This window comes from Cnephaeus nilssonii (assembly GCF_951640355.1).
Source record: "Cnephaeus nilssonii genome assembly, chromosome: 6".
Taxonomy (NCBI): Eukaryota; Metazoa; Chordata; class Mammalia; order Chiroptera; family Vespertilionidae; genus Cnephaeus; species Cnephaeus nilssonii.
The window spans coordinates 39541766-39556337 of record NC_137077.1 but is presented as its reverse complement, the minus strand read 5'-3'; the positions used below and the strand labels follow the sequence as shown (position 1 = coordinate 39556337).

General features: G+C 36.5%; 1 protein-coding gene across 8 annotated transcripts in view; it reads left to right on the top strand.

Moving 5' to 3' along the window:
- The window catches only part of KIF21A (kinesin family member 21A), a 140861-nt gene that overhangs the window by 100907 nt on the left and 25382 nt on the right, over nt 1-14572 (top strand). For 5 of the 8 annotated variants that reach the window (XM_079774806.1, XM_079774805.1, XM_079774804.1 and 2 more), the window contains exons 17-25: nt 3554-3622; nt 3718-3932; nt 4083-4236; nt 4736-4930; nt 5313-5414; nt 6424-6589; nt 7082-7102; nt 13335-13395; nt 13777-13831. In XM_079774806.1, the coding sequence (XP_079630932.1) occupies nt 3554-3622; nt 3718-3932; nt 4083-4236; nt 4736-4930; nt 5313-5414; nt 6424-6589; nt 7082-7102; nt 13335-13395; nt 13777-13831 (1038 nt within the window). The remainder of the gene's footprint in view (nt 1-3553; nt 3623-3717; nt 3933-4082; nt 4237-4735; nt 4931-5312; nt 5415-6423; nt 6590-7081; nt 7103-13334; nt 13396-13776; nt 13832-14572) is intronic. The other 3 variants (XM_079774811.1, XM_079774807.1, XM_079774809.1) reach the window with 1 other exon arrangement.

Sequence of the window (14572 nt, the reverse complement as noted above, 5' to 3'; positions counted from 1 at the left end):
GACAAAATTGTTTAATAAATGAAGAAAAGTTTCTGGTAACTGTAACTATTAAAGACAGGCTAAGGACAATAAACACTAGTTTTATGTGATGTTTATTATATAGTATGTGGATTATAGTTTAATATAAAAGTTTATGAAAAATACTATAATATTATTATAAATTTTATTGAAGGCTTATTTCCTACATGATGAGATGGAAGAAAATGTCAAAGAACAACTGGTTATCTCTAGGGAGATCAGGGAACTATTATATAAGAGAGCAATTTTAGGATGGTTCTAAAGATAGTTTCATCAGTACAGATTCTTAGAAAAGTTCTTGGAATGACAACCAGGTTTTACCGGAAGAGGCCTTTAAAATATACAAAAATGTTCATATTCTTCGACTCAAGAATTCTACTTCCATGAACTAAGACTAAGAAAATATTCTAAAATAAGAAAAATTGCTGTACGTTAACATCTTCACTTTAAGGATATTTATAATAGCGAAAAAGGTAAAAACAAGCAAGATGCTGACAGTAGGAGGAATATATAAATAAATTATAGCTCATCTAATTTAATAGGTTATTATTCATCCATTAATAATTAGGGTTTGGAAACCACATAGTGAAATGAAAAATGACTATGATTTAACATTAAGTGTAAAATAACATTTCATATAGGCATGCCTGATTCAAATCAGGGAAAATTTTGAAGTATATATCCCAACATGCTAACTGGAGTTGTATTAGGGTTATAGGTTATATTTGATTGGGTTTTTCTTCTTTCCAAATTTTTTGGCAATATAGTTATTTCATTTATGAAATTTTTCCTTAAAAGAAGAGGTTATCACCTTCTTTCCCCTATTGTTGGTTAGTTTCAGCCTTTGGTCCTTTTTCTCTCTCTCAACACTTTCTAAGTCTTCCCTGGAGAAAACTGAGCATACAGCATATTTCAGAAAATAGAAATCTACTTTGGGAGGTAAAAGGGAATTTAAGGAGGTAGAGAAGACAGAGTAATGAGGTTGAAAAGTAGATATTTTAGCCAGATGATTCCCATAATTATATCTTTATTTATTTCATTTATTTCTTTTTTTCTAACATATCAATGGATTTTAATAATCAGTATACTTTGTCACTTTCAATTCCTGGGCATTTTAGAACTTGTTTATACTATTATTTTATTACTAAAATCAAGTAGAAGGTCATGCTTATATTTTGCCTATTCTTTGTTTCCCTATCTGATACTTTTTTTAAAAAAAAGATTGAGTTAAATTCACTCTTTTAAACTGTACAATTCAAGTTCTAAATATATTCACAAAATTGTGCAACAATCACTACCATCTAATTCCAGAACATTTTGTCACTTCAAAAAGAAACTTATACCCGATAGCAGTCACTTTCCATTCTACCCTCTCCCTGGCCCCTGATAACCACTGACCCACTTTATTATCCTGATGGCTTGTCTGCTTAGGACATTTCATCTAAATGGAATAATGCAATATGTAGCCTTTTATTTCTGGCTTTCATTTAGCATGATGTTTTCAAGGTTCATTCCTGGTGAGCATGTATTAGTAGTTCATTTCTTTTCATGGCTGTATGGATAGAGCACATTTTGTTTACCTATTCCTCAACTGACAGACCTTTGTGTTATTTACACTTTTTGGCTAGTTATTTTGTTTTTCATGAAAACTTTTGGATGACAGGAACAGTTGCCTTCCAATATATGCTATTTCTTTATTACCAATTCATATTAGATATAGAGTGATCAGTATTGAACAATTAACTCTTGGGAATAATTTCTGCCACATATGATCATAAATGATATACTATCCTACATAATAAAATGGTAATATGTAAATTACCATCACTCCGCTACGCCCACGATTGGGCCAGCGGGAGGCGCAGGGGGCGGGACTCAGGGTGGCCGGGGTAGCTGATTGGGCCAGCAGTACGCTGAGCTCGCGGTACCAGTGGCGCTGCGAGCTCAGCGTCTGCTCAGCGTCTACGCCATGGCTGTGCTGGAGGCTTTCTAAAGGCCTGGTGCACCAGCGGACAGACAGCCAGCTGGTGCACCAGGTGCATGATTAAATCATGCACTGGGCCTCTAGTTCTATTATAAAGATGTGAGGCTGGCTAATCACATACAAAACTAACATTCAGACTCCTTCTCCATTTTTTATTTGTTGCTTTGTGTATATATTGACCCCCTTTCTAAATTCTTTCTTGTCATATTGATCTCTGAACCTTTAGAGAATCAAGTACATTTGTACACCACGCAAAAAAATGTGAATGAGCTTGAAATTTGACTTTTAATAGGAAGAATTGCAATGTAGTAACAAGTTTCAAACTATATGTAAATTTTAATTTTTGGTAATTTATTCATTTAAAAAAGATTTATTAACTTTGCTTCTATGCCAATCATTATTATAGTCAATAAAATATTCCTAGGGTAAGATAGAATCCTTTTCTCTAAAAATTCTCATCTGATGGCATAAGAATATGCCTAAGCATGAGATGAATGACCTGTTTAAATTTGGGATCCAATACATGAAGAGTTATTTTTCATATCACAAAGTTTAAGTCCTAGAAGGAATGTTTTGATCAAGTTTAATTCCTAAGCTTTGCCCAAAATCATAGAGTTGAATAAATGACAGAACCAGAATTAGGATCTATGTTTTTTAAAATATATATTTTATTGATTTTTTACAGAGAGGAAGGGAGAGGGATAGAGAGTTAGAAACATCGATGAGAGAGAAACATCGATCAGCTGCCCCCTGCACACCCCCTACTGGGTATTTGCCCGCAACCAAGGTATATGCCCTTGACCAGAATCAAACCTGGGACCCTTGAGTCCGTGGGCCGATGCTCTATCCACTGAGCCAAACGGGTTAGGGCAGGATCTATGTTTTTTTAATCCAACATTCTTCCCTAAATTATAGTCCTGTGCAATGGCTTAAAGTAATCCATAATTAATTGTCTTTATCGTATGAAGTATCTTTAAACAAATTGATAGGCAATACTAACATGTTTCAGAGTCCAGAGTGCTAACCATTACACAATACTAACATGTTTCATTGTCCATTTACTTTACCCAACATTTTAAAAAGTTATTATACAGTGCTAATCCAATTAATTTATATTCTTCCCATATTTAAAATAGAGTTTGGAATTACTGTATATATTGTAAGGTACATCTATTGAAACTGGCCTAAACTGTGTTTCTTCTTGTGTGTGCCTCAGCCAGCAAAACAAAATGTCTAAAAAAAGGAAATGGGATTATTTGTGAAGCATTTAGAAAAGTACTTGTATATAGTAAGCACTATTTGAGTGTTTGTTAACTAAAAGTATGTATCACAGAGATAGCCTTTCAGAGAGAGATGGCTATATCAATATACATTTGTGTTTATTGGAATAAAATACCTGTATCTGCAATAATGGATGCAAGGTTGTTGTTAGCTCAGATTTTGCTAAGAACTCTTATAGTTCCCAGCAGGATGGGGAATATATTATTGTAAGAGGAGGAAGTATTGTATTTTCCAGTTTACTATTTTAACTTACTCAATATTCTTTTATAGCATCAACTTAGACTTCTGGAAGCCCAAAAAAGAAACCAAGAAGTGGTTCTTCGTCGCAAAACTGAAGAGGCAAGTTGGCCATTTAGAGGAAACATTCTGGCTTTGAGATAAATGATGTATTTCTATCGATGAAGGGAATGAGTCAGTCTCTGTCGCTATTTCAGGTTACAGCTCTCCGTCGGCAAGTAAGACCCATGTCAGATAAAGTGGCTGGGAAAGTCACGCGGAAGCTGAGCTCCTCTGACACCCCCGTTCAGGACACAGGTTCCAGTGTGGCTGCAGTAGAAACAGATGCGTCAAGGGCAGGAGCTCAGCAGAAAATGAGAATTCCCGTGGCAAGAGTCCAGGCCTTACCCACGCCCGCAACCAACGGAACAAGGTCAACACGATTCTTCTGTTCCTCCTAACAGAATCTGTGTGGCATTATTACTGAATGTTGGACTTAAATGAAAAACAGCATATTGTGTGCTAGTGTACAATCCAATAAGCACATAAGTAATTATGTTTGTCTGTTTATATATGATTATAGAAAAATATATCAGAGAAAAGGGTTGACTGGCCGGGTGTTTACTTCCAAGACGGCACGCATGAAGTGGCAGCTTCTTGAACGTAGGGTCACGGACATCATCATGCAAAAGATGACGATTTCCAATATGGAGGCTGACATGAATAGACTCCTCAAGGTGTGGAAAATAGAAAGCAGATATGCTCTCCCTTAGCTGGCTGTGAATTTTCAGTTTTTCAAGTTTGTTCCCTGGGTAAATGTAATACTTACTAAGGATTTTCCCCCTAGTGAGTTTTGATTGCATTGTGTATGAATAAATGAACATCCTCTATTAAAAATTGTGGTAAGAACAGGTAACATGAGATCTGTACTCAAAACTTTAAATGTATAGCATAGTATTGTTAACTATAAGCACAGTGTTGTACAGCAGATCTCTAGAATTTACTCATTTTGTATAACTGAAACTTCATACCCATTGAATAGCAACTCCCCATTTCCCTCTTCCCCCAGCCCCTGACAACCACCATTCTACTTACTGCTTCTATGAGTTTGACTCTTTTACATACATCACATAAGTGGAACCCTTCAGTACTTGTCCTCCTGTGACTCACTTATTTCACTCAGCACCATGTCCTAGATGAGCATAATGTCTTAAAATCCAACTGTTTCCTCAATAGCAACGGGAAGAACTCACAAAAAGAAGAGAAAAACTTTCCAGAAGAAGGGAAAAGATAGTCAAGGAGAGTGGAGAGGGAGATAAAAATGTGGTCAACATCAATGAGGAGATGGAGTCATTAACTGCGAATATAGATTACATCAATGACAGCATTTCTGATTGTCAAGCCAACATCATGCAGATGGAAGAAGCAAAGGTTTGTAATTTAAAAAAATGTGTAATGCCTTACTAAAAAGTATTTTTTTTATTATTAAAAGCAGTTTCAATTTTTATGTGAAGGAATTTTTTTATTTATTTAATATGTTTTTTAGGTTTTGTATGTATACCACTCCCTGCCTGCTCTTTAGCTATCTCTGCTCATTTTGTATTATTTATTACTTGTAAAAGACATATATCATTTATTAATCTACCTTGTGCCTCATCTTTTCAACTAGACTATATATTTTTGGTGTGGGGATTATAGTTTACACTATTCTGAGGAGTCCAGTTCGTTAACCTAATGAAGCAATAGACTTTTGCCTTCTGTTTAAATACAATTAGCTCAAAGTAATGTTACATCATCTGCTGGTTTGATGTAGGAAGAAGGAGAAACCCTGGATGTCACCGCAGTCATTAATGCTTGCACGCTTACAGAAGCCCGGTACCTGCTAGGTCACTTCTTGTCAATGGGCATCAATAAGGTAAGAACAACACTGTTATTGAAAACCCAAGTTTTGATTAATTTCATTGTAGTTTTTATATCTTTCCCCAGTGACCCCTTCCTTTGTGATAAGGAAGAAGATTCTTTTTAATTAGAAAATATTCCTTTTACCTTTTATTTATTTATTTTTAAAATATATTTTTATTGATTTCAGAGAGGAAGGGAGAAGGAGATAGACAGAAACATCAATGAGAGAGACACATTGATTGGCTGCCTCCTGCATGTCACCTTCTGGGGATCAAGCCCGAAACCTGGGCATGTGCCCTGACTGGGAATTGAACCCATTTAACCCGAGACCTCTTGGTCCATGGGACGACACTCAATTCACGGAGCTATATCAGCAGGGCCCTTTTCCCTGTTTTTTAGAGTTAAGAAGCATCAGCAATATTTAGATCAAATCCACCTATTCCGTTTGTATATTAGAACAGATAAACAACTTAGGGAATAATTAATTCCTCTTTCGCTTTAACAAAGGAAGAATGAAAAGAAAATCTCTTGGGTTGCATACAAATTTGGTATCATAGGTTGAATACTGATTCTTTACAGCTCAAAAACATAAAATTAGAAAGGAAAAAATATAGTTTCATTCTCATCCTCTTTGAATAGGAATGCATTCATGTCACCTGTAAGAAACTTCTGCCTAAATGTTGAAGGTGATAGTGATTTCTGACTCATTTTTCCCCCCTCATGTTGCGGTTGTGCCTAGAACTAGGCCATTTATGCTATGTTTTCTTAATTAATTTTCACTAGTGCTAGGAAGTAGGTATTATTCATATAACTTTGCATATGAGAAACCTGAGAATCAGGAAGATAAGGTAGCCTGTTCAAGGGCGCGAAGCTAGTAAGTGGAGGCACAGAGATGAATCAAGGTAAGGTCTATTTGATGTCAAAATCCATATGCACTTGCTATTTGATTCAGATCTTGGTTTGGTAGATTCTGTTTTGTATGACCTAACATAATTTTATTTATATTTTTGGTGGTGTTACAGGGTCTTCAGGCCGCCCAGAAAGAGGCTCAAATTAAAGTACTTGAAGGTCGGCTTAAGCAAACAGAAATAACCAGTGCGACACAAAACCAGCTCTTATTCCACATGTTGAAAGAGAAAGCAGAGTTAAATCCTGAGCTGGATGCTTTACTGGGCCATGCTTTACAAGGTAATCTAACTAAATTTTAGTTAAATAATTGCATGGGAGCATTGCTCTTTCGAGTATGCTATACTATACTTTTCCCCCTAGAGCTTGACTGAATAGATGCTATATTTACTTACATTTTTATTAGTTATTCCTTCTTTAATTTGCATGTATAAATTTGGGGGGATGTAATTTACTATTGTCATCCCAAGAAATGATTACCAACTTACTGGTAAAAAGGCTTACTTAACCTTACTAAGGAGTTAGTTTTCATGGATAAAGAAGAACAATCAAGTTTCTGAATTGGTTATTTAAATTATTTATAATATTAGCCAACTGTCATTACTTGACTCTGCATATCTAACTGCCTTAAAAAATGAATGTTTTTGTTATGGCATCTATTCTACATATCTTACAAATGGTACCATAATCTTGTTTTATGTGGGAGTTTTTAACATTGGATCCGTTTTGATTGGAGTATTGCTTTTTGTTTCCTTTTTGCTATTATTTACACAGATCTAGATAGCGTACCTTTAGGTAAGTATGTTTAGCTTTCTGTGTACCCTACAAGCTGCATGAATTACTAATTGTTCATGTGCACTAATTGTGGTACATCTTATTTTTAAAATGTTTATTGGCAACCACTGTTTTGCATGATCCTTTTTGAAATGTATCCACAACCACAAACATACTAAGTCTTTTGTCTTTCTCATACATGCTTGATTTTAAAATTCTTAAAATGTTTAAAGAAGTATGCTTTAGTGAACTTTTTTCTTTTATTACTTGAACTGCAATTGTGGCTCCTGTTTTGTAAGCCCTTTTTTCTCATTCTTGTAAAAGGCAAAAAAAAAAAAAAAGAGTACATATTTCTTTTTAATTTTTAAATATATCTATTAACTTACATCTGTTGTTTTAACATCATAAATAACTTTCTTTGGCATATATCTTTGGTGTATATTTATCTTTAGTATATGTTTGCTAGATTCTCAGCTATGTTTTGTAAAATTAAGCACATTAAGCACATATATTTCAATATTGTAAATTAAATAAAACTATCCAAGGATCTTATATGAACAAATTGAAACAATATTTAAGATCATAACATTTTTAAGTTAGAAGAGGCTTTAGTGATTTTTGCATATAGAGATTTTCAACCTTTTTCTGTTGCCACTACAGCATTCACATGAACTACCCCCACCCGTCAGTATTATTTCTACTCCTCTTGGTGATCATACACACGAAGAACCAAGAGTATCAGGGCAATTTTATTACTTGCAATTTTTCTGAATCCTTATCTTGGAGCAGTTTTTATTTAATCAAAATTATTTCACAACCTGGTCTGAACTTTCTTTTTTCTAATCATACAGTTGTCCAAGTTTTTTAAATGCTTTTTACTTTAAGGAGAGGAATAACCAAAATATTAAATGTAATTACCTATCTGTGTCACTAGAATAAACATACTCTATGAATCTGAATTTATCTCATTTTATTTATTTATTTATTTAAAATATATATTTTATTTATTTCAGAGAGGAAGGGAGAGGGAGAGAGAGATAGAAACATCAATGATGAGAGAGAATTATTGAGCAGCTGCCTCGAGCCCGAAACCCCAGCATGTGCCCTGACTAGGAATCGAACTGTGACCTCCTGGTTCATAGGTGGATGCTCAACTATTGAGCCATGCCGGCCGGGCCTGAATTTATTTAAAATAATGTCACACAAATAAAATACATGAGCTATATGATTTTTATAATGTTTATACTTCATGTTAATCTCAAAGTAGTATTTCTTTGATATCAGCTGCATAATATAGGGATGGAAAGGCTAATTCTTTTACACTGCTCATGCTATAACAAATAAAGGTAAAAAAAAAAAAAAAAAAGGAGGATTGGTTATATCCTAACCAAGTTTCTGGATTATAACCAGAAAATTTGCAATTCCATGTGTTATCAGCGCATTTCTTTTCCTCCTTCTATTCTTCTTTCTCTTCCTTCTTCGTTTACTTAGTGGCTCAACTTATAGCAATAAGTAAGTTCTCATGATCTCTTTTACTTTGGAAGAAAAGTGCAATGCCCTCTTTGATATTCTTTTGTGCAGAAAATGTTAAGCTGCTGATTTCATGAGCAGTGTTACTTTTTCACAACTTTCAATTATGTGTAGCTTGAAGAAGGGTCAGAAGCAGAGAGTTGGAACCCATTTGACTGATGTAACTTATGTCTTAATTGCAGAAATTTGCCCCAGGTATTGGGGCCATAAATGTAGCCCAGAGGTGCTTGGAGGAAAAGTATGGAAGAAGAAAAGAATGGAAGTGAAATCCACATAAGCTGGGCAGCCATATATACATTGCTAAAAACAAAACCACATTAGCACCAATGTTATTTCAAGCATTGGGCGTAGTGCTGGGATTCAAAGATATATAAGACACAAAATTTTGCCCTTGTGGTCTTGATGCTGAGGTTGACAGACCGTGAACAGATTGTGATACATTATAGTGAGTGCAGTGATTGAAGTATATTCAGTATGGGGGTTGTGAGAGCACAGAATGGGACCACCCAACAGGAATGGAGGAGTCCAGAGGAGGTGACATTTGAGCTGAAACATAAAAAAGAAAAGGAAAAAGAGTTATCCAGGTGGAAGAAAAAGAATTAGCCAGGCCAAAGATAAGGTGGAAGGGGGGCCTGAACAGAGTGAATCTAGGCAATGACTAAGTGAAAGCATAAGTTAGCCCCAGTATTGTGTGCACAAGGTGTTCAAGCTGATTGGTACCCTAGAGCAACACGTACATGGCACAGAATGAGGGAACAAGGCTAGAGGGTGAGCCAGGACCAGCACTTCATGCTAACAGGCTTGTAGTTTTTGAAGAACACCTTTATTTTCCCTTCTCTTTTCCCTACCTACGTTAGCATCCTGACTTTGTATATTTGCTGGAAGACTCATGGGGCTCACAGTATTGTATCTACAGCAAAGATTCATGAGAATAGAAAGGATACACAAAGGAGTCCATGTCCAGGCTTCCTTATGTTTCACCCTCCCACAAGAGATTGCACAGAATGTCCTTTCTTCCTGGAATGAAAGTGCAGCAACATTTTGTGATGTTTATACTCAGGGAAATCCGTTATAGAGTCAGCACCCGAGGTTTTTACTGGGGACTCTCACACAGATACCCTCCGCCCAGTATATACCTGGATCCCAGACTCTCAGAGGAAAGCAGGAGTTTGGCAGAAGCCAGATTGTTTGTACAAATTCTAGGTACAATGAGCCACTCTCGTGAGTTCACTGGTGACTGGGGCCCCTAGCCAGGGTTCTTTTCCCAGCCTTACAAAGCGTTCAGCATTCTGGAGAAAGGGGCTGCACATTGATGATTAAAGAGTCCAGAGACGAAAGAGAATTTTGAAAGGCATTTGGGGTCAGAGGAGCTTCAGATGAAGGAGCTAGAAGACTTCTCCTTCACTCAGGACCCTGCTTTTATTCACACGATTTATCCTAAGACAAGGTGGAGACATACACTTCAAAGGGTAAGGTATCAAAGGGTATTGTCAGTTTAGGGAATAGCCTACAGCTGTTCAGGTATTTGGCCAACAGGAGGCAATAAAATGCCCTGAGCTGTCTGGCAGCAAACGATTATCCTGTTCAGGTTTGGGGGAAGTGCTGTTTAGCCATTTCCAACATTTAAACTACATATGTGGCTCACCCTTGTTGAGCCCACCAAGTCCCATCAACATTTTGACGGAACTCTTGTAATTATTACATGCTGGAATTGGTTCCTGGCAGCCCCTCTGCCAGCCAAGGTTGCAGATGCCAGACAAAGTTCGACTTTGCAAGCAGGCCTGTCTAAGGATAGCAGTCTCTGGGCTGCCAGTCTAATTCTTTTCTGTACACTACTTTGAAAAAAAAGTTTTTATTAATTTTAGAGAGAGGAAGGGAGAGGGAGAGAGAGATTGAACATTGATTAGAGAGAAACATTGATTGGCTTCCTCCTGAATGTCCCCCAGTGGGGATCAAGCCCGCAACCCAGGCATGTTCCCTGGCCAGAAATTGAACCAGCGACCTCCTGGTGCATGGGACAGTGCTCAACCACTAAGCAACACCAACTGGCTGTTTTATTATTTTATTACTAGAGGCCAGGTGTGTAAAATTCGTGCATGTGGGTTGGGGGTCCCTCAGCCTGGCCTGCACCCTCTCCAATCTGGGATCTCTTGGGAGATGTCCGACTGCCGGACCTCTAAACCGGCAGTCGGACATCCCTCTCGCAATCCGGGACCGCTGGCTCCTAACCGCTCGCCTGCCTGCCTGCCTGATTGCCCCTAACCGCCTCTGCCTGCTGGCCTTATGCCCCAAACTGCTCCCCTGCCGGCCTGATTGCCCCTAACTGACCCCCCCACTAGCTTGATCTCCCCTAACTGCCCTCCCCTGCCAGCCTGATCGCCCCTAACCACCTCTGCCTCAGCCCCCGCCATTGTAGCTTTGTGTGGAAAGACATCCGGAAGATGTCTAGTCTAATTAGCATATTACCCTTTCATTAATATAGATTTTAAAAAATGTATTTTTATTGATTTCATAGAGGAAGGGAGATGGAGATATAGAAACATCAATGATGAGAGAGAATCATCTATTGGCTGCCTCCTGCACACCCCACACTGGGGATGGAGCCTGCAACCCGGACATGTGCCCTGACCTGGAATTGAACTATGACCTCCTGGTTGAGGTCAATGCTCAACCACTGAGCCATGTTGGCTGGGCTGGGGCTGTTTTATATAACTTAAAAAAAATAGCTTAAAAAATAACTTCACTAGTTAACTTCCAGTGAAGTGAGATTGTGCAACTTTGCACTTACATGAATGAACTTTAAGGCATTCGGGCGTTATAAATCTCTGCCCTTAGCTTCAATTCCATGGTGATGGGAAAAGAAGCTGGCATTGGGCTGGATTTATGTTCTGGGAGTTGAGAGTGTGACAGTGAGGTGATGGTGTGTCCTGCAGCTCAGATGACTGTAGTGTTCATACCAAGCTCAGTCCAGAAGAGGGGTCTGATTTGGTGACTGAATGGGTGGCACCTCTAACCTCTGGCTAGGTATCTCTAGATTAGGCATACGTGCATAGGCAGGAACTAAGTAGTTTTTACCAAACACTCATATGATATTTACCATACTAACTGATTTCTCCCCACAAGAATACTAGCCAATCTTAGTCCGCTTTTATACATGGGGAAATAAAGGCTAGTTTGTCATTTCTTTTAACCCCATTTTCTATGTTGTCAATTAATTCAGTCAGCTTAGTACTCAAGAATCCTGGTGTGAAGCAGGTCCTTGAGCCTTCCTCTAATGGTGAGCTTTGAGATACACATTGCCTTCAAGACTACCATTTTCTCCACTTAAGAAAGTAAACTCCCTTGTATGGGTCCCAGATGGGCTCCTTTTTATTTTTTAATATTTTTATTGGTTTCAGAGAAGAAGGGAGAGGGAGAGAGAGATAGAAACATCAATGATGAGAAGCATTGATTGGCTGCCTCCTGCACACCCACACTGGGGATCGAGCTGGGCATGTGCCCTGACTGGGAATGGAACAGTGACCTCCTGGTTCATAGATCAACACTCTACCACTGAGCCACACTGGCCAGGTGATGGGCTTCTTTTTAGATAATACTATCAAGTATCAAGTATTACTGAATATTCTATTCTACCTGCTAAACAGTGAAGAAAGAAAGGGAACATCAGAGAAAGAGATTAGTTGACTTACGTACTTGTATGATATAAAATTAAAAGCTAAAAGGGGATGACTCATATATTTTATTAATATATGTTATTTATAATTCTGTCTTTAGTTTTGTGGAATGATTTTATAGTACAATGTGTATGTTTTTAAAACCTGAACCCATGTTACGGGCTCACTGACATTTTAAATAGTTCACTTTCACTGGCTGTTTTATTTACTGACTTCCTGATAGTTTTGTTTGCTTTTTCTTCTTTTTTTAATAGCCTGCTAGAGTTGTTCTGAAATAGCAGTGGTTTATTTGTGTTCATTTATGAAACCATTGCATGCAAACCTATTGTTTTTGTCTTTCATGTACACATGAATGAGCTGCATGCTGATGTATAATCTATAGGTACCTAAACACACACATACTCTCTCTGCTTGAAAACAAAAATAAAGGGAACTCATAAGCATTTTCTTTACTCTTATATTTTATTCAGTGGGTTTTCAAAAATTTGGATGGCTTGGGACAAATGCATACTATGAAAAAATATATAATATAATTACACATGCTCTTATAAGTACATGATTTCAATTCTATCCTATGAATGTTGTTCTATGGTTTATCAAACTCTGACAGGAGGAAGATTTTCATATAAATTTTACTAATTTTCTTTCATCTCTGACACTTCTATTATAGAGAAAGGGCAAATAACAACATTAAAATATTTTCTCTAATTAATTCCCATTTAATGTGCATGAATTTCATGCACCGGGCCACTAGTATAATTACACATGCTCTGATAAGTACATGATTTTAATTCTATCCTATGAATATTGTTCTATGGTTTATCAAACCTGTGGTTTTTCTATTTTGAACATGTTTTTCCTCATCCTAGGACATGTAGTCAAAGGATTTTCTTAGAAATGTTTTTCTACATTTCTATTTTGATTCAGTTACTAAAACCAAAGTGCCCATATTGAACCCTTGGGCTGATAGTTATGGTAGTATAGGGATTACAGTCATCATTCAAATTGCAACATGGATAATACATTTTGGACATGTTTTTATTTTATAGAAAATGTAGAGGATAGTACTGATGAGGATGCACCTTTAAACAGCCCAGGATCAGAAGGAAGGTAAGAGAATCTTTGGGAACTTAATAGATTTTACTTGTTTCTATAATATTTTTAATACTTTATCTTGATGCTTCAAACAATTATCCTTATAAAACAAATAATTTTGAATTTTATGGCTGAGTGAATAGCACTGAAAACAGTAATATGGAAACCGAACTCAGTTAAGCTTAACTACCACACATTTTAAAATAAAAATACTGGAATATTTAAGTAAAGAAAATGAAAAACATTTATATTAGTTTATTTTGATTTTAAATATTGTCTTTCTTTGTTTTCCATAGCTAGGCATATACAATTCTTCCCATAGTTGTAAACATAGAGGACATGCAGTTTTGTATAGTAAGTTCCCTTTTAATCTTGTGGTTATATATTTGCATATAGCACACTGTCTTCAGACCTGATGAAGCTTTGTGGTGATGTGAAACCTAAAAACAAGGTATGGGTGATTGAAAATGCTGGGTGAATATTCTTTTTCCCTCTGTTCTTTGTTAAAACTATTAAACACATCGGAGGCTTCAGGCTTGACCCTGGGTAGGTTATCAAGTAGGCATTCTTCTACCAAAGCTTCCATGTATCAGAAAATTAGTCTTTTATCATATTCCCCTTTGACCTTATCCCCCCATATTTCTCCTAAAGGTTTATTACCCATTAAGGAAGTTGTGTGTTAATCTATTAAAGTTGCCTAAATTTCCTAATAATATAGGAGATAGTCACAAATTACTAGACAATAGTAATTTAAAGCAGTTGGCTAAAGAAGTTGTAGACCTGTAGTTGGCATATAAAATAAATCATTTTGATTGGTGAGAGATTTTTGAAATTTTAACATTCTGGTATGTTTTTAAGTATTTCTTTCTTACTTTGTTTAACTATATCCTGAAGTGGTTTGAATAATAAGCCAACTCCTAATCATTATCTTGTATTAAAAGCAAATAGGCTACAATATATATTTGTAACGCTTTTCAAAAAATATAAATAATACATGCTGTTAAATGTGTAAGAAACACGTGGAACTTTTCAGATTGAGAGTTGGTAATATTTGATACTAGATGAATTAACTAACCCATCTTAAGATGTTTGAAAACAAAGAATTCTTAGTAAATATTTGTTGAATGAATGGATAGAATCAGAACCAGAAAGAATAATGCAAATGGACAGCACAGATATAAGGCCCCAGTGG